Raw genomic sequence first — 19,378 nt, 5'->3', positions numbered from 1 at the left:
GGCCGAGCACCGGCACACCGGGACACCGGGACACCGGCCGGGGCGGGGTATTAATCATACAGCCGCAACCGTGTGGGCCAAGGGGAAACACGCGTGGGCGCTGCGCCCCGTCAGGTAGCCGGTACACCGGGTGTACGGAAGCGCCCTCGGTCGCACCGGGCCCGGACCGGACCCACGCGGGAGCCGCGGACACGCGCGGGGCCGTCTGGCGCTTTCCGCTGTGCTGGAGCGGGGCTGCGGGGGGGGGGGGGGTGGTCAGGAGTGAGCGGCCGGCGACACGCGTGGGCGCCCCGGGTACCCGCACCTCCCGAAATCCCCCGTGAGCTCCCCGCAAGGTGCCCCCTTCCCTCCGAGCGGGGCCGGGCCCGCCGTGACAGATCCCGCCCGGCCGCGGGACCGGCCCCGCGGGGGAAAGCGGCGCCGTGAGCCCGCCCGCTCCGCTCCCCTTCCTTCCCTTTTTTCCCCCTCTTTTATTTCTTTCCCGCTTTTTCCTTTTTTTCCTCTCCTTCCCTTTTTCCTGCCTTTTTCCTTTTCCTCCTCCTTTCCTTTCCTCCTTCCTTCCTTTTTCCTTTCCTTTCCTCCTATTTATTTTTTTTTCCTTTTCTTCCCTCCTTTTCCATTTTCCCCTTCCTTTCTCTAATTTCCCTCTATTTTTCTTCCCTTCCTTTTTTTTCCCTTCCCTTTGCTTTCCCCTCCCGCCGCGGGTCCCGCGGGCCCTGCCGAGCACCGGCAGGCACCGGACTCCCGCCCGAGGGTCCCGGGGAAGGTCCCGCGGGGCCCTGGATGCCCCGCGTCGCCTCCCGGGTGGGAAGTCCCCCCATTTGGGGCCGAAAATGGCCCCAACGCTGGTCGTGGGGGGGTCCCGGGGCACCACCCGAGCAGTGCCGCGGTGATGGGGGAACACGGGGACCGGGGAGCAGAGGGGAGCTGCCGCCGGGCACCGCCGCCCCGCCTCGGATTTTGGGCCCATTCCAGCGGCTTTTAGGGCGCGCTCCTTTCCTCCCTGAGTACAACGGGGGGGTCGCGACGGGTGGGGGGCGGCAGCAGCGGGGCCCTCCGCAAGCACCGGAGCACCGTCGCGGCGGTGTCCCCCGGGGCGGCGCCGGGAGGGGGGCGGGGGGGGCCGTGTCCCGGCGGGGCGGGGCGGCGGGGGGGGGAGGGGGGGGGCCCAATCTCGGCCCCTCACTCCCCTCCTCCGCAACACCCCAAAGGAATGAGGTCACGTGAGGCGGGGCGGGGCCTGGCGGAGGCTGGAGGAGGGAAAAAAATAAAAAAAAAAAAAGGAGAAAAAAAAATTAAAAAAAAAAAGGAGGAGGAAGGAGGGAAAAAAAAAAAAAGAAAAAAAAAAAAAAAACCCGAGCGAGAGAAAAAAGGGCCCCGGCCGCAGCGCCGCCGCCGCGCCGAGCCGAGCCGTGCCGACCGGCGGGAGCGGAGGGGCGGCCGCGGGGCCGCCGCTGCCGCCGCCACCAGGTAGGGACGCGGCCCCGGGCCCCCCCGCCGCCGCCGCCGCCGGGCCCCGCCGCCGGGCCCCCCCGCGCCCTTTTCTCTCCGCGTTCAAGATGGCCGATGGCCGCCGCCTCCCCCCGCTTTGTGCCGCGGTCCCGCTCCTGCCTGGGGGGGCCGCGACCCCCCCCACGGCGGGCACCGGCGAGGGGCTACGGAGCCCTGACAGCCCCGGCTCCCGCCGCCCCCCCCTCGGGCCCGGCGCGGCGTGGAGCGGGGCAGTGCGGTACGGCCGGGGGGGCGGGGGGGGGGGGGGGAGCCGCGGCGGGAGCCCCCCCGGGGCGGGCGGAGGGGCCGGGCCGGGCCCCGGGGCGGGCTGTCAGCCGGCCCCGAGTACAAAGGGCTGCGGGGCACCGGGGGCGCGCCGGGTTCACCGGGGCTGCCCCACCCCCGGCCCCAAATCGTGTCGTGTCCCGTGTCCCATTCCCCCCCCCCCCCCCCGCCCCCAAAATGAAGCGGGAGCTACCCGCGGCGCTGGGGCGGGCAAACCCGCCGGGCTGCAAGCCGGGGACCCCCGGGGCACAGCGCGGGGTCACGCGTGTCCGTGCCTATCGCGTGTCCGTGCCCGCGCGCCTGTGCCAGGCGGGTGTCACGCACCGCGCGCTGCCGCGCGGACACGTCCCGCCGCGGGGACGGGGGGGTGGGTGTGTGTCCTTGTGCGTACACGGGCGTGTGGACACGCGTGTCCGTGCCCTCCCCGCGGTGCTTCCTCCCCCCCTTCTCGCTGTTTCGCTCCTCGGCAGCGGCCGGTGCCCGCGTCCCGCACCCCGGCAGGGGCGGGGGGGGTCCCGTCGGGGCGGCGGGCGCTGTCGGGGGGCGCGGGTTCACGCTCCGGCGCCTTTTTGTCGTGTTCCCGCTGCGTGGGGGCCCGTGGCCGCCGTGCGAGCAAGCGGGCAGTGCCGTGGGGAGCCGTGCCGGTTTATTTCCCGACCCCCGGGCTCGCCGCCTCCAGTGGGTCCCACGGGGAGGGGGCAGCCGGTCGGGTCCAAGTTACCGGTGACTTTGAAACGTCCTTCCCCACCCGTGCCTGGTCCGGGGGGATTTTGGGGGGGCGGGGGGGGGGGAAGGAAGGGGGACACCGTGCCGGGCCACCGCCCAGGGAGACAAAAGACCCCGAAAGTCGGGGCCGGGGCTGCGGGGGAGCCGGCTGCAGGCGGCGGGACCCGCTCCGGCGGCGGGGCCGGGGCAGCGGGCGCTGCTGGCGGGACGGGGCGGCCCCGAGGGCTCCGGCGGGGCCGGTGCTGCGGCCGGCTCCGGGGCGGGCCGGTACCCGGGGAGGAGGGGGGGGGGGGGGTCCGGGGCTTTGTTCGCCCCCGCGGCAGGAAATCGCGGTTGTTATCACCCGGTTTATTAGAACCGGTTTGCGCCGGTGGCTCAGGCTCCCCCCTCCCGCGGAGACCCAGGCCGCCATTGGCGGCTGCGAGCACCAAAAGCAGCAAAATCCACCCAAAATGCAGCCGTGGGGTCCTGCGGCCCAGCGCGGGAAGCTGGTGCCCGGTGAAGCTGCCCGGTCCCCTGGCGAGGGTCGCTGTGGGAGCACGGGGCTGGGGACCGCGGCCCCTCCAGGCATTCTCCTGGCCGGGGGGAGCCTGGCAGTGGCCCCCCATCACCTGTGGGCTGCAGAGGGCTGAGGGCACCTGCCTGGGGACAGCAAGGTGCAGGGCACCCTGGGGTGCCCGCCTGGGGGATGCCCAAGGGTGAGAGCTGAGCCTGGGGGGGGGCTGGGGCTTCCCAAACACCCTGGTGCCCCCAGCCCCCTCTCTGCAAGGAGACCCTGGGGCTGGGCTTGGCTCCCTGCCCCTCCAGCACAGAGGTGACCTCGAGGTCCCCATCCCCGTGGTGTCCCCATCCCTGCAGCATCTCCATCCCTGTCCCCGTGGTGTCCCCATCCCTGCACACCTCCCTCCGGGGACTCCACGGTGGGTAACCGAGATGAGAGACCCAGACTGGAGCCCGGGAGAAGCACCGCAGGGAGCGAGCGGGAGCGCGGGGTGACTTCCCCAGGGCAGGGGCCTGGCACGGACCCGGTGTTGTACAAACACACCTACACGCGCCGCTCCATCACACAGCCCCCAGCACGTGCACCCCTGCACACACACACCCCCACCCCCCCCCCTGCCCCGTGCACGCACACACACCCGTGTGCACCCCATTTCCTCCCTGGGTGCGGGGTTCCCCGGTTCACCCGTTCCTTGCCCGGTCGCGGTGCCCGCACCGCAGCCGTTGTGCCGTCGGTGGTTGTCTCGGCTGTCGTCTGGTTGTTGGCTGTCGGGTGTCCGCGAAGGGCCTGGCCCCGTGTCGGGCGGCTGGTGACGCCGCTCCCGAGCGCCTGTACCGCAGGGGTGTGTGTGCGTACCTCTGCCTGTGTGCACGTAGGGGATATCTGCATGTACGTGTAGTATGTGTGTACACACACGTGTGTGTGTCTCCCTGTGGGTGGGGGGCGGTGCGGGTGCGTACGGGTGTTGCTGTGGGTGCACCCTCGCGCTGCCATCGCGCCCACGCTCATTTACACAAACCCAGGGTTTCTTCTCCCCTCTCCCCCTCGCCTCGGATGGTTGTAATAATATTCTGGCTCCTCTCCAAGTATCGGGGTTGCCATGGAAACAATAAAACTGCAGCGATTTCGGGCTCCGGCTCTGCCCGTCTCCCATTGTAAACGTGGAAGTGCCGGAGCGGGCAGGCGGCGATTCCCCCGCGTCTGCGCCCTGCGCCGGGGGACGCTGCCCGTGCCCCCTGTGCACACCCGGACGGGTGCACCCACCAGCGCAGGTGCTGCGGGTGCTCCTGGCTGCGGGCAGGTGGCCAACACCGGACTCGGGAGTTTCTATAGAAACCGCGAGGCGGCGGCTGAAAATGCCTTTTCCATCGAACAAAACAAAAATACACTTCGCGTGTGTGCGTGTGTGTGTGTGTGTGTGTGCGCGCACAGCCTGGGGAGCTGCAGGCGAGGGGCTGGCTGACAGGGGTGATTTGTCCCCTCTCAGAGGCATCTCGGCATGGTGGGGACGCGCTTGGGGACCACCAGGAAGATGCAAACATGAGGCAGAGGGAGCTGGGCAGTGCCCAGGGCCGGGGCTGCTTGGGGAGGTGTGTGGGTGCTGCTTGTGCACCCCCGGGGCTGGCGGGGTGCGGGGCCGGGGCTGCCCCAGTGCTCCTGGGGCCAAGCGTGGCATGTCAGGGGGAGCACCAGGCACCCCCGCCCTGCTCTGGATTTGTTCGTTAAAGGGTGAAGTGGGTCCCGCAGGTCCCGTCCTTGCACGAAGCAGCCGTTAAGGGTTACCCTGGGTGTTTCCCTGCAGGGAGGACCCGCCGCGGCGCTGCTCCAAAATGCACAGGACCACCAGGATAAAGATCACCGAGCTCAACCCCCACCTGATGTGCGCCTTGTGCGGCGGCTACTTCATAGACGCCACCACCATCGTGGAGTGTCTGCACTCCTGTGAGTGTCCTGGGCTCCCGGCTGGGGCTGCGCTGCACCCAGGGGTGCCCCGAGCCCTGGGAAGGGTGGCTATGCCGCACCGAGCCCCTCCCACAGCGCCCAAACCCATCCTGCATCGGGCGTTGCTGCCGCATGGAGCTGCGGGGTCGTGGATGGGGCCAGACCGGGGCAGGCGAGCAGGGGTCCCGGCCCTGAGCTGATGCGGGGTGCTTTGCCGGGCTGGCACAGGGGCTCTGCCCCCTCGTCCGTCTGTCCATCTGCTGATGCTGAGTCTCTCCCCACAGTCTGCAAAACCTGCATCGTTCGCTACCTGGAGACGAACAAGTACTGCCCCATGTGTGATGTCCAAGTGCACAAAACCAGACCCCTCCTCAGCATCAGGTGAGCTTTGGGGGCTCCCCACACGCCGTGCCCCCACGTGGCACCGAGCCCTGGCCCCACGTCGGTGCAGCCTGTGCCTGCTCTGGGGTGCAGCCCTGAGCACCCCGGGATGGGGAGCAGGGCTCTGCGGCCAGCCCAGCTTCATGATGGTGCAGCCAAGCAGGGACTATTGTATCTCTTGCGGCATGAAACCTCTCTGCTCCTGACCCCGCACCCCACAGCAGTGGGGATTTGGGGCGCTCTCCGGGTGGAAGGGGATCGGGGACGGTGGGAAATGCCACCATGGAGGGGGCAGGACCCGGGGACATCTCCTCTGTTGCAGCAGGAGAAGGCTGGGGTGGGTGCCAGCCGGAGCAGGGCACCCTGCGCCCGTCCCTGCGCATCCCAGACCACAGACGTCCATCCGTCCGTCCCCGCAGTCCCACCGGGCACAGTTTAACCTGAGACCGCCTGTGCTTTCTAACTCCCTGCTCTTTCCCCCGTGGGGACGGCGCCGTGTCCCTCGGGAGATGCCGAGGTGGCAACCCTGAGGTGGGCTCACGGCAGCGCAGATGGAAGGGTGCCTGGCCACGGTGGCGGTGGCTTCGCGCCGGCTCTGCCCCGGCCCCGCATCTGGCTGGGGAAAGCCAGACACGTCCCGTCAGTTGTGGAATTGGCTCTGCAGGTGGTTGGCATAGAAACCATGAAAGGCTGCAATACATCACTCAGCTTTTTTTTAATCCTCCTTTTTTTTTAGCCTCTTCCATGTAAATCCGTTTCTGTAGTAACACTTTTTCTGCCTTTTTTTTTTCTTTCTTTCTTTTTTTTTCCTGGTTCACTATGAAATATTTACACTCTGGCTCCCACGGCTCCCTTGCCGAAACATCCCTGCCTGCGTGCAGAGACGGATACACAGTCGCCCGCGCCGCAGACGGGCACCGCACACGCGAGCAGCGCTGCGCTGGCGGCCCCCAGCCCCGGCTGTCGCGGTGGCTCGGTGCCTTCCCATCCCATTTGGTCCCGGCGGGGGGAAACGGGGGGCACGTGTGGGCAGAGGTGCTGCCGCAGGTGACGGGGGCCTGATCCAGATGTGGTGCCGTAGAAAACTCTCTGCACCGATGAGGGGCTTGCTTTCCCCTTTGCTTCCCAAACCAGAGCCACGGTGCCGCGGCAGCACCGAAACACCCGCGCCCCGGGCATGATGCTGCGTGGTGCCGAGGGTGCTGCCCGTGCGTGGCCACCGTGGCACCCCGGCCCCCACCCAGCGCCACCGTGCTGGGCTGAATGGGGTTGACTCATGCAAGAGCAGCGACCGGCTGGTAATTAAGCTGCCAATCAAGCGGCTGAGGTTGCTTTTTCATTAGCTTGCTGTAAATTATAAAGCAAATTCTCTGGGTATGTATTATAAATAAAATCACAGCGGGGCCTCGTGAACCAGAGTGACATCACCAAGGAATTAGGGATAAAAGACATGGCTAGGCTAAAAATAATATAGGGTACGGTCATTTGTTTTTCTTTAAAATAAAGGCCTTATTATTAAAATGGAAATAATTGCAGATATAATTTACTTTTCACCAGTCCCACTGCTCTTGCTTTGTTTTTGAGATTTTTTTTTTATTCAGCTGAGCTGCTGGTTTTAAATTGCGCCAGATGCCCTGCCTGCAGAGTCCTGAGCCCAAGCCTTCAGCAAAATCCCGCTCCCGGCTCTACGCTGAGGATGGGACTTGAGCTTCCCCAGTTCCTCGAGTGCTTTAGAAGATCCTACCTTGAGATGTTCCCATTTTAGGGCGTCCACTTTGCTTTCCTGTGTAACAACCTGACAGTGGACGCTGTCCTGCCATCCTTGAAGCAGAGGGAAATCAAAGCCTGAGCCCTGAACTGCAGCCAAGTCCAAAAATAAAATTAGATGCAAATTAAAACTTGCAGAAACATTTGCTGATCTTAGATTTATTTTTTTTTTTTTCAGTTCTCGGTGTGTTTTTGTAATCATTTTGACTACTGAAACGGATCCTGGCCCCAAAATCTTGCTGTCATCATCCCTAGCAATTACAAGGATTTTTGAAATGGTTTTCTTTCTTTTTCCAGAGTTAACCCTTTGCAGTGAGCGTGAGGGCGGACAGGTTTGCCTGCGAGACAGGGTTGTGGCATCGCCATGGGATGAGGAGCTGGGGCTTTGTGCTGGATGTTTCCTGGGAGGGAGATGGGGGAAGCGGCGTTCGGGCTGGCCGGGGGCACGTGGTGCAGGGCAACTTTCAGCAGCCTGGGGAAGCAAGCTGCTCCCCAATCCAGCTGATTTCTTTCTCTTTTCCTATTTCTTTTTTTCCCCCAGGTCGGACAAAACCCTACAGGACATAGTGTACAAACTGGTCCCGGGGCTTTTCAAAGGTACAGCCATGGACAATTATAATTGTGTGGGTTTGGGGTTGTTTGTAACTCGCTCCCACCCACCAGTGAAACTGGTCCCCCGGATTTCACGCTGCCCACGCACGCCCCTGCCCGTGTAACGGGGACAGCAGGAAAATGCATGGTGTGAACGGACAGGGATGGGTCCGTCCGGATAGTGCCCGTCCCGCGCTCCGGCAGCCCAGGGGCTGCTGCTGGGGGGGACCACGAAAAGCAAAGCTGGGAGCAGGAGCCGCGGATTTGGTCTCCAAGTGCCTGCCCGTCCTCGGGGGAAAAAGTGTGGGGGTCTGCAGGTGTGGAAAGACTTGAGGACAGTCGAGCCGCCATAAAGGCATTCTCGCAGCAGCAGATTTGCAGCCGCTCCGAGGGTTTTACTGGTACGACTTGATTGCTCTTGCTAAAGCGACTGCTCTCCTACGGGTCCGTCTGCATCAGGCAGCTCGTGCTTGAGCTGCCGGCGGGGAGCAGGCGCTCAGCAATCCGGGGCTTCCTCTTGCTCCCCTTTTCGCACCCATCTCCCCCTTGGTGTGACTTTTTTCCCCCCTCACCTTCCTCCTCCCTTCTCCCGCAGATGAGATGAAGAGGCGGCGTGACTTCTACGCAGCGTACCCCATGGCAGAGGGTGAGTGTTAGCCCCGGGGACCCCCCGTTGCCCCGGCTGTGCCCCCGCCAACGGCTCAGCCTCTCCCTCCCTCTGCTCCCGCAGTTCCCAACGGATCCAATGAAGATCGTGGGGAAGTCTCCGAGCAGGACAAGGGGAACCTGACGGACGACGAGATCGTCAGCCTGTCCATAGAGTTTTATGAAGGGTCGAGGTACCGTTTTCTGACTGCTCCTAAGTCTCTGCCTGGGTTTGGGGTTCTGAATAAACTCTCACCTCTCTTCCCGCTCCGGAGGCAGAGCTGAGATGCGAGGTGGTGGCAGCTGACGCAGCCCCTCCTCGGGGCTCAGCGTCTCCCAGGGTGCTTGAAGGGACAGAGGAGCACCCAAAACCCATCTGCCTTGGTCCCCCATCCTGCATCCTCTGTGGGTGCTTGCTATGGCAGCGGGGTCCCCGCATCGCTGCTCCCTGGGCAGGCAGGGGAAGGCTCCTTCCCAGGCAGCAGAGCCCAAGGGCTCCCGCGTTCCCGGTGCCGGTGGTGGCCTCCAAAGATGTCACTGGCATCCGGAGCAGCGGTTCAGAGGGAGGCAGGGAAGGTGGCAGCCCGGGCAGTGGTTGCAGTGCACTGGATTGGAAATGCAGCAGCTTGGGCACGTACGTGGTCAGGGGTGGCCAAGCCAGAGCTTGGCTGAGGGTCACTGGATGTTCCCCTTGCAGCCCCTCCATGGACGGCCCTTCTCGTGGGTTATTTTTTCTCTCCGCCTTTTTATTCCTCCATAAAGTTTGTCCTGTGTTTGCTTTCCTCCCCCCAGAGAGGAGAAGAAAGGGACCGTCGAGAACGGGGACCTGGAGAAGGAGAAGGTGAGTGTGGTGGGACCACGGCACAGAGAGCTCCGTGTCCAGCTGCCTCCCGGGCTTTTGAGGTGTGTGGGGGGGGGACAGGAGGGCACCCCCAAACTGTCTGCTGAAGGAGGTGGGAACTGCCCATTAATTGCACGGCGGACTCTCAGCAACGCCTCTCCCCCCGGCCCCCTCCCGCTGCGTCCCCAGAAGAACGGGGTGCGGTTCCTGCGCTGTCCCGCCGCGATGACCGTCATGCATCTGGCCAAGTTCCTCCGCAACAAGATGGACGTTCCCAGCAAGTACAAGGTGAGCGTGTGCCTGGGGTGCGCTCGCTGCCCGGCTTTCAGCGCGCTCCGGTGGGCTCGGAGGGGCCGATGCCATTTTGGCCGGTCCCGTGTTGCGTCCCCCGCTGCAAATACGCCGCGCTTTGCCAGCTCCCAAATATCGCGGCAGCCCGGGCTTTGCATCAACGGGTGGGCGCTGGGGCAGGATCCGTCCTTTATGGCGCGTTGCATGTAAACTGGGAACTTGCTCCGGCTTCTGGCAAGGACAGCGCCGGGAGCCCCGGCAGGCCCCGGCTCTGGGAGAGGCACTTGGGGACGGCAAAGCCCCGATGCCCCACGAGCGGCTCTGGGGGGGGGCTGGCCGTGCCTCTGTCCCCGTGCCGGGGGACTGACGCTGTCCCCGGCGCCAGGTGGAAGTCCTCTACGAAGATGAACCCCTGAAGGAGTATTACACGCTGATGGACATCGCCTACATCTATCCCTGGAGGAGGGTAAGCGGAGCTGCCTCCTTCCCTGCCGTGGGCACTGGTGCCGGGGCTTGTCTTGGAGAAAAAGCTCGGAAAAGCAGTCCTTTAGGGGAAGGCTGAAGGCATTAAAAAGCTTAAAAGCTGAAAAATTTGAAATTTGAAGAACTTAAAAATTGAAAAATTTAAGAATTGAAAAAAATTGAAATTTTAAGCTCAAAATTGGAGAGCTTAAAAATTTGAGCACTTCAACAAATTAAAACCCCGGATGCCCCCTCCTTACAAAGGTGTTTGCTCCAGGTGTGATTTTTAGGAGGCTGCACGTGCTTTTCTCTCCCTTTCTCCAGGGCAGGCGGGAGGGCTGGTGGCCGGCACCCGGCTATGCCGCCAGCATGGGCAGCCGGTGATGCGGCGCACGCCGGTGCCGTCCCGGCACTGGGTGCCGCGGGGTGCCGGGTGCTATGGGTCTGCCCCTCTCCCGCTTGCAGAACGGGCCCCTGCCGCTGAAATACCGCGTCCAGCCCGCCTGCAAGCGGCTGAAGCTGTCCCAGCCGGCCACCTCCGAGTGCACCAACACCAGCGGCGCCTCCGAGTGCGAGTCGGTCAGCGACAAAGCCCACAGCCCCGCCACGCTGCCCGCCACCTCCTCCTCCCTGCCCAGCCCCGGCACCCCCTCCCACGGCTCGCCCAGCTCTACCGCCGGCAGCGGCCCCACCGGCACCGGCACCGCGCTCAACGGCACCTCGAACTGCCACCCGCTGCCGCCTGCCGCCAGCCGGTGCCGCAAAACGACTGTCAATGGCAGCACGGCCTCCGCCTTGACCTAAACGACGACAAAACAGGGACTCCTGGCTGGGTTTTATATATCTATATATATTATATATATACATATATAAATATATATGTGTACATAGGGAGAAAAAAAAAATTATACATACTTATTTTCTATTGATTGACCAGATTAATTTAAAATGCAAATAAGACACATAAATGTGGTTGAATATTTTTAAATGATTTTTTTTTTTTTTTTAAAGTTTTGTTTTAACTTATGTAAGCTGCATGCCGGAGCTGGGAGCCACGCAGGCGCTGCCGCCTTTCTTGCTCGTTTTCTCTAACGCTTTTCACTCTCCTCCCCATCCCTCTCCCCTTGCGCCTGCTCGGAGCGAGACGGGGCCGTGAGCGGGGACTCCCGGCTGCACAGGTAAGGGCCAAGCACAGGTAAGGGCCAAGCACAGAAGCCAAAAACTGCCCCCCAGCCCCGCCGTGCCCTGCGTTTTTTTTGCTTTTTTGTCTTTATTTGGGGGTTTTATGGCACCAGGTTTGATAACGTGGTGCCTGTGGCCAGCTGGGACCAGTGGTCCATTTGTTGGCATCGAGCATCACTTGCCGGTGTTGCCCCCCCCCGGCTTTGCCTTGCCGTGCACGTTTCTGTTTCTTTTTTGCTTTCCCTGTGTGGTCTCTGGACGGCGTTTCAGGCTCTGATCTAGCAATGCCTCACACAGACGCTTCCCTTTACGCACAGTAAGTAGGTTTGGGGTTTTTTTTTTTCCCAGCTTAAAAAAATTATGCTTGCAACTCGGTGGTGAAGGGCCAGCCGTACCAGGGGTAGGAGCACAAGCCTCGCTGAATATTGGTTTCTCCTTTCCAAGGGAGCTGCCCCCTCCCCGGGGCTGAGGGGCAGCGCTGGGTGCCAACGGCTCCGGGTGCCGCCGGGAAATTTTGGCTGGGGGCATCTAAACCGTTGGGGGCTGCTTTGGCAGCGCTGGGTGAGTCTGCGTGGGACCCAGGGGCTGCAAACGCCGCTGCCCTGCCCGAGCCGGGGGGAGCGTGGGACCCCCACGTCGCTGGCTCCTCACTCACCTCCATGGCTGCAACGCCGCATTTCAGAGCATTTATTTTCGTTCCCCCGCGTCCTTCCTACCTTCTCCTGTCCCCGCATTGGGTTTTTAAAAAAATAAAATAAAAAAAATAAGACTACAGTGCCTTTAGCCAGGAGGCTTCGGTGAGGGGCGAGCGTGGGAAGGTGCTGCCATGTTTTGGGCAGGAGCGGCACGGCACCGGCGTCGCCGGCTGCCTGCACGCTCCGGGGAAGGGACCAACTTTCTACATTGACACAAAAAGCACATGAGCCCCGGGGAGCGCAGACCCCGGGGGTTTCTCTCCCGTCCTTGCTGGGGAAGGGGACGAATGACAAAAAATAAGCAAGTGCCTGCAGCACCCGGACGGCAGCCCACGGCCAGGCAGCGGCTGCGGCCGCCCGCGACGGCACGGTGAGAACCAAAGGAAAGCGGCACGGGAATTGTATGAACAGCCCGACTCCAAAGGTCAGGAAACATGGGATGTTGTTATTGTATTTTTTAATTATTTTTTTTTTTTTTTAATTTTTATTTTTGAAGTACTGCACCCCCATCACGGACTCGACAGCGGCACCTTTGCTATAGCACAGCCCCGGGCTCTGCCGCCCTCCGGGCACTGGGGATGGGGCCCGGGAAGGGGCCCGCGGGGCCCCTTTTGTGTCTCTCTTCCCCATCCCCGGGCCGGGGCTGGACGAGGGGCTCGAAGCGTGTCGGGGGGCTCCATTTGTCTCGACTTTGACACCCCTTTTCTCCTTGTAAATAGGCCAAAATGGACTGAGGGAGGCAGCTGAAGTGCCTCGGTCTGGGGTTTGTGTGGGGCTCTTGGGGGGGTTGTTTTGTTTTCTGTTTTTTCCTATATGGTACAAACCAAATTGCTCTGTATGTTTGCATCCTGTATGACGTTTTAATGTCTTGTAATATATTCTGATATTCATATCTTGTTATTGGTTAAACATTTGTATAACTATACAGCTTTGTAAATGTAATAAATGCTGCAGACTGTCATTCCCTTCGTCTGCCTGTACAGATGCAGCTGCCCGGCTCCCTCTGTCCCGCATCCCGATCGGCACCCGCCGCTCTGCCGATGCAAAACCACTCCTCAAAGTCCCATTCTCCAGTGGACTATTTTTTTTTCCGCAGCCACTGCTGAGCCTTCATTATCCCTGGCAGGGCCCCGGTGGGGCAGAAAGCAGAATCGCTGCCCCCGTGGTGGGGTGAGGCTGGTTTGCCGCGGCTGGTGGCAGCCCTCAGGGCTCAGTAATTAAGGTTAATTGGGGTGGGAGCTGAGCATCTCCTCCCCACTCCCTCCCATACCTGAGCCGGCTGAACATCATCCCTGTTGTCCGGAGCTCCCGTGGGCTCCGTGACCTCCATCCCTGTGGGTTGCAGCCGTGTCAGGGCTGTGGGGAGAGCTGGGCTCTCTGTACGGCCTCCTCCTTGTGGGTGCCGTCGCAGTAGGGGGGGGAGCGGGTGCGCTTGCACCCACAGAGCCAGGCCGTCTTGTCCTCCTCGGGGGTGAAGCGCAGGGGGGAGATCCCTGGGGCCGCTTTTTTGTGGGCGCCGTCGCAGAAGGGCTGCAAAACAAACGGGGAGGAGGTAAAGGCGGGGATTTGGGGGTGCCGGGGATGCCTGGCTGGCCCGGGGGCTGCGCTGTTGCCCCCCCCGCTGGGTATGAGAACGGGGGGGGGACCGCGACCCCTCCATCCCTCCGGCTGCGCGCCACCCCCGGGAATTGGGGTGCTGCGGGAGCACCCGGGAGGGCAACAGCACCTCCTTCCCCTGAACCGGGGGTGGGGTGGGGGGGTCCCCGTGGGGCCGGTCCTGCCCCGGCCCCGTCCGCATCCCCGCGCATGCCGGCTGGGGGGACCGGAGCCCCCCCGGTTCCCGGCCCGACCTGGCTCTTGCTGTGCCCGCAGGCGCACCAGGCGTACTTCTTCCCCGCCTTCAGCTCCACCGGGAACGGCTGCTTGGCGGCGATCACCGGCTGCGGGGGGGCCGAGCACCGTCGCACCGGGGGAGCGGAGAAAAGCGAAGGGATCTGCAAAACCTCCGGGGGGTCCCGGCACCGGCGGACACACACCACACCCCCCCGCCGCCCCCCGCTCCCTGCGGCTCTCATCAGTGTCACAAGCGCAGCCGGTCTCAGCAGCAGCATGGCCCAGCACACCGCCCGCCGCCCGGTCACCTTCCCCGGGAGCGGCTCCTCCTCCCGGCCCCGCCGGAAGAGCCGGGGCGGGCGGGCTCGGCGGGAGCTCGGCTGCTCGCTGCAGAAAGGTTCCCCCTTGCACCGATGCTCACACGGATCCTTGCAGCCCCTCCGGCCCCTTGCACGGCTGCCCCTTTCCTTGCATCGCCCCCCCCCCATCCCCGGGGTGCCCGGTCCCGGTGCCCGGTCGCTTGCACCACCCCGATCAACCCGGGCTCTGAGCCTGCAGAGCCCTTTGGTGCCGACCCCCCCCCCATCTCGCCCCCCCCACCCCGCGGGGTTTGGGGGGTTCGCCCCGGCCCCCCCCCCCCCCCGCGGAGCTGCAGGCGGGGGTGGGGGTGTGTGTGTCCCTCTGCTCGCCAAATGCGGGCTCCGCCGCTTTCCTGGAAATTCATCATGGAAGCATCAAAGGTTTGGACTCCCCCCCACCCCCCCCTTTCTTTTTTTAAACATTTAACTACTGGGAAAAAAAAAATAGCTTTTTTGACAGCTGAGATGATTTAGCTCTGCAGATGGCCGCAGGCCGGAGGAGGAGCGCTCCGCCGCGAGCCGGCCCCACGGGCAGGATCCCACCCGGCCCGGGGGTCACGGTCCCCGGCCACCATGCATCCTGCGTGGGAGATGCCCACGGTCAGCTCCCACCATCCCAGCTTCCCGGTGTAATGGGAGCGAGGGTCTGATCCTGGCACCGAGTGCGTTGCCCGGCGGAGGTGTTAAGCCCAATGTCCAACCCAAGGCCATTTGATCTTCCTTTCCAAAGTGCCCTCCCCACTCCGAGGGCTCGTCCCCAGCGCTGCCGTCCCCAGGGCAGGGGTAGAGAAGTCTCCTCCGGGCAGCAACTCCCAGTCCTCGAAGCCCTGGGTTCAGTGCCTCAGCTTACGGCGTTACTTGGAGACATCCAGACATCCACCTCGGCACGTTTTTAACTGAGGAGGTTGTAAATTCTCTGTTGAATATCGCTCTGCAGCCCAGCTGCGGGCCATGGGTTGGGCTTTCCAGATTACCGGTGGTCTGCAAGTCGTTTGGGAGCTGCTGTGCTCGAGTAACCTCGTTCCTCCGTGGCACAGCGAGCACTGCGGAGCATCGCGCCTGTCCAGAAACACCGAGAAAACGAGCAGACACGGAAGGGGATTTTTTTAGCCTACTTTTTGGTTTTTTTTGAAAACATTCTTTTAATAAAAAGAACAAGGACTGTGACAATTTCTCAGTCATACAAATACATTAATGATACAAAGACATTATTTGCGTCATACACAACAGAGAGAAAATGAGGCTCGCCGACTTCCTTTCCCACTGAAGACAGAAGGGTAAACAGGCGCAGTTTTCTGTCTAAGAGATCCTGCTGCCCTTAGCACCTGAATTGGTTTTTGTCCTTGGGAAGAAATTAAAATGGAAAGCGTCCTCCCCTTGAGTCTCCTGCAGCGAGCGCGGAAGACGCCGACACACGGCAGTTGTACAAATATGTAAGAAATTACGTACATTCCCGGCTACAAATCTCCCTATGTAGTTTTCAAATAAAAACCTTTTCTTAGGAAAAAACCAAAGCAACCATACAAATATCTGCTTATATGTTTATGTTCTTGTATTTGCAACTCGCCGCTTCTCTCCCCGCTCTCTTTTCATGCTCATCCCTTTTCCACGGGCCCTTTTGGCCCACTCGAGACCGGCTCCGCTGCAGGGGAGCCCTCCTAACTCTGAGGATGCGCTTAAATCCCTGTGAAATCCGGGCTGTGCACATGGGCAGGGGCTGTCCTGAACAGGGACAGATGTCTGCATTTTCCCCGCTTTCCTAAGCAGTAGGACCGAACAGCTACCAAGGGGCAGGAGCAGCCCCGGCCGTGCCTCCGCAGGGACCTCTCTGCAGCCCATCTTTTAGTTCGATGCCCCCATAACCTGGATCGCAGTCCCTCCTGCTCACTGCGGCTTTTAGGTCTGCAAGCACTGCTTGATTAAACCGTCTTGCAGAGGCTGCATCCACGGATGGCCGTCAGCAGAGGCTCCCTGCAGCCCAGGCAGGTGCTAAAACTTTGCATTTGCTGCTTAAATTAAAAATACAAACCAGGCCCTGGAGGGGTTTTCTGCGCTTTACCCTTCAGCTGCGATGTCATATGTAATTTGGAGCGCAGTCACAGATCGGCGCTGCTGGGCAGGATACTGATGACTTTTCAAAGTTAAAATTATAATCGTTAACTAAACAGAGTTCTTCCATTTTCCTGCTTTTTAACCATTGGTAGCACAAACCAATTTCTTCAAATTCTGATAAACTTTGAAATATCAATTAAAAAACCCCACATAAAACTTCCCTCCCTCCATCAGGCCAGACATTACTCCGGTTTGAGCAGTGGCTTTGCGGCCAGGAGCTGCGACGGGGGAGCCCGTCCAGGCAGAGCGGCTCCACCACGTACACCGGGGAGGGAAGGGATAAATGGAGGCGTGTGGATTTGACTGAGCCCGACCCAAACCCTCCGAGCACAACCTCGCCAAAGGTCTCACCAGCAAAAAAAATCCTTTCCTTGTAGCACTGCTGCTGCTGCTGCTCCCACCCATCTACCCCCCTGTCCGTACTCCGCAGCTCCCACCACAGCGATGCCCCGGGTCCGGTGTCCTGAGGCAAGCAGCAGTGGGGTTGGGAGAGGATTTTCTGTGCTGAGGATCCTCACGCAAAGCCCACGGAGCTAAAGGCAAGGCTCTGCCTGCCCTCGCTGCCCCACGCAGCAGCGATTGCCCTGACACCGGGGGTCACAGCCGGAGCCGGGCTGTGCCCATTGCTCGCTGCTGTAAGGACCAGAAGGGCTGGCAGCTGCACAAGCTCGTGAGCTCTTGGGCTGTCTCTGCACCCCACGGTCCCCAAGAAGCTTCCCTGCAGGACTGAAGCCACGTGGGACACCCAGGAGCCCACGCTTCCCACTGGTGGGTACCACAGAGCTGGGGTCCCTTTTCTGGGCAGGGGAGGGAAGAACAAAGCGCAGGAGACCTGGCTCCTGAGCAAATTAGTCCTCTCTGTGCCTCTGCTTCCCCATCTGGAAAATGGGAGAAGAGAGGACGCCTCTGAATTGCAGTTTCAGACCTGCTGCTGCAAAGTTACTATTAAAATTATTGCTACTTCACCCTTTCCTGCAAAGGTGACATCCCCAGCCTTTATGACAACTCCATTTCTTAGACTAAATGCACAAAAGAGAGGCACCAGGGACCCATTCAGCTCCCTGCCTCAAGGCTGTTTTGATCACAGGCACTTGATTATTTTTACTTATGTGGGTTTAAGAAACCGCACAGCACAGCATATACCAAGGGCAACGGTAAATAACAGAGCAGCGTGAGCTGCCAGCTCTGACGGACTGGCTGGGCTGGAAGAGAGCCCTTGAAAAACCACTCTGGGCGCAGGGCTGCCTGCTCGGCCCCATCCCGGCTGGAACCTGACCGATGATGCAGGTGTCCTTCATGGCAAACGCAAACCAGAGCAAAACCCTTATCACCATCTGGATGGGGCGACGCGTGCGCTGGAGAGGGGCGTGCAAACAAACCAGGCTTTCACTCGAAAGGTTTTTGGAGCGACCGGCACTGCTGCTGCATACAGCTGGCCCCTGGCGCAAGCCGTGGCTGTGCTGTCCTTCAGAGAGGTCTTGGGGACAGGCAGGACACTTTAGACCAAGGGATGGACTTGCACTGAACAGAGAAGCCCCCAGGCAGATGTCCCTTTCTGCAGCAGGAAAGCTTCTGTGTCCTAGAGCCAATCTGCCGGTCACGCCAAACTACTGCCGCCTGTTCCAAGCTCCCGAGGGACCCACAGCGGGCTGGATCCCCGCTCGCTTCAGACGCATCGGTCACCTCTCACCCTGCCAACGAGCCTGAACGTTTCACCCCAAAGAGAATGACACCATCTGCTTGGTATGTCTTCTCTGGAGCCTTCTACTGAGCACATGAGAAGACCTCATCTATGTCTATATTGCCTTTGGTACAGAGCCAAGGGGCTCAAGCCATCTGCATCCATGCAATCCGCAGGGACGGTGCCGGAGTCCGAACCAGCCCTGTCCCGCTGGGGCAGCCGGCTCGCAGCCAGAGCACGTTTGCAGAGTCCAGCGGGTGCCGGGGCCGAGGGAGCCCTCGTTCATACAAAAGCTGCGTCCCGGGGACACTGGTGACTGGTGGGGAGAGACCTGGAGCGGAATGTGTGGGATCTGGAGGAGTGTGTGGAGGAGAGGGGCTCGGCCTCGGATTGCTCGGACAGCCGCGTTTCATGCATCTGCTACAGCTGTGTTTCTCCCATTATCCTGGTCCAAGAAGATGCCAAGAAGATGCTGGTCGGGCACAAGACCACTGAACATTGCTCAGCACCTTCCTCTCATGTCTCCCCAATCCCCATCCATGCAAAACAGGAACAGAAATGCTACCAAGAGCCAAGCAGTGGAAAGAGGAGACCCATGCCAGGAACAAGCCAACATAACTCTGCGGAAATACTCATCTTCTTTTTCGTATTTCAGGGCTCCAAGAAACACAACAGAACCGGATCTATGACCCTGGTGCTCCACAGGCATCCCCTGCTTCTCCCTCCCAGCCTGCGCCCCGCCACTAACCACTAACAGGCACAGAAGAGGAGGCTTTGCAGCTACCAGCTACTGCAGAGAGCAACCGAGTCCTCGGAACCAGACACCAAACCTCCTTTTCCCTTCAAAAAACCAGCTGCATGTTCCCTACAACCACCCAGAGCATTTGGTGACCCAACTCTGCAAGACCAGCCTTCGCCTGCCAAACTCTGCTTCCTCTGGATGACCCTTCGAATTACCAAAACCACTCTTAAAGATAAAACCATCAACTCCTGTGTCTCCAGTTCACTCTGTGCTCCCTTCCTGACAGCTCTTGGACTGTCTGGAGAAACCCGGGCAAATTCTTTGGCCCCCAATTCCGCCCCCAGGGCGGCAATGCTGACTGCCGGTCAGTAAGAGAGACAAAAGCACTGCAGAAGAATCAGGTGCTGGGCCTTTCAAAGGAGCCCTGTGAACCCAGAAGGCGAGCAGCATCCACTTCGCCGATGGGATGCGGGCACACGTGGCTGCGGAAAAACAAAAGGTCAATAAAACCAGCTTCTGATTTAAAAGCAGGAGGAGAAGGCAGAACCATGGAGCCTGTGGGCTACGAGACAGAAAAGCATGCAGTTTTGACGCATGACCCGTTAAAGTGCCAAGCCAGATCTAAGAGCTGAGCACTGGAGCGGGAGCTGGTTTTCTCAAGAGCGGGACATGTCTCCAAACCATATTTTGAAGAGGCCTCATCACCCAGCTATGCAGGGCTGTTTGGGGGGGGAAAAACAGAACAAAGCAGAAACAGCACGAGCCCTTCCCTTTGGCGCTTGGGAGAAACAAACTCTTGGGAGAGGGGAGGACTGCGGAGCCAGCTGGAAAGCTTACAAGGTCGGCGAGTT

At 61.1% G+C, this 19,378-nt stretch overlaps 2 protein-coding genes across 2 annotated transcripts; one reads left to right on the top strand and one right to left on the bottom strand.

The window, feature by feature from the left end:
* The first annotated feature begins 1,460 nt into the window (after positions 1-1,460).
* Positions 1,461-12,450, top strand: PCGF2 (polycomb group ring finger 2). The gene is made up of 10 exons (XM_050911894.1): positions 1,461-1,470; positions 4,806-4,945; positions 5,230-5,326; positions 7,635-7,690; positions 8,280-8,330; positions 8,415-8,523; positions 9,122-9,170; positions 9,360-9,458; positions 9,847-9,927; positions 10,389-12,450. The coding sequence occupies exons 2-10, from the start codon at positions 4,834-4,836 to the stop codon at positions 10,725-10,727; spliced, it is 993 nt and encodes a 330-aa protein (XP_050767851.1). The 5' UTR covers positions 1,461-1,470; positions 4,806-4,833; the 3' UTR covers positions 10,728-12,450.
* A 104-nt stretch (positions 12,451-12,554) lies between these two features.
* On the bottom strand, positions 12,555-13,945 carry CISD3 (CDGSH iron sulfur domain 3). Its single transcript, XM_050911895.1, has 2 exons — positions 13,651-13,945; positions 12,555-13,330 (listed from the first exon to the last, which is right to left on the bottom strand). The coding sequence occupies exons 1-2, from the start codon at positions 13,909-13,911 to the stop codon at positions 13,151-13,153; spliced, it is 441 nt and encodes a 146-aa protein (XP_050767852.1). The 5' UTR covers positions 13,912-13,945; the 3' UTR covers positions 12,555-13,150.
* Positions 13,946-19,378: the final 5,433 nt, after the last annotated feature.

This window comes from Gymnogyps californianus, chromosome 28, assembly GCF_018139145.2.
Source record: "Gymnogyps californianus isolate 813 chromosome 28, ASM1813914v2, whole genome shotgun sequence".
NCBI classification, from domain to species: domain Eukaryota; kingdom Metazoa; phylum Chordata; class Aves; order Accipitriformes; family Cathartidae; genus Gymnogyps; species Gymnogyps californianus.
Note: the sequence above shows the minus strand (reverse complement) of the source record. Positions and strands in the feature narration are given on the sequence as shown.

Excerpts from the sequence above, each read along its gene's own strand:
- PCGF2 (XM_050911894.1), top strand. The coding sequence starts at position 4,834 with ATGCACAGGACCACCAGGATAAAGATCACCGAGCTCAACCCCCACCTG. Across the intron at positions 5,327-7,634 it reads AGACCCCTCCTCAGCATCAG|GTCGGACAAAACCCTACAGG; the intron begins GTGAGCTTTGGG and ends TTTTTCCCCCAG. Across the intron at positions 9,928-10,388 it reads ACATCTATCCCTGGAGGAGG|AACGGGCCCCTGCCGCTGAA; the intron begins GTAAGCGGAGCT and ends TCCCGCTTGCAG.
- CISD3 (XM_050911895.1), bottom strand. The coding sequence starts at position 13,911 with ATGCTGCTGCTGAGACCGGCTGCGCTTGTGACACTGATGAGAGCCGCA. Across the intron at positions 13,331-13,650 it reads GCGGGCACAGCAAGAGCCAG|CCCTTCTGCGACGGCGCCCA; the intron begins GTCGGGCCGGGA and ends TTTGTTTTGCAG.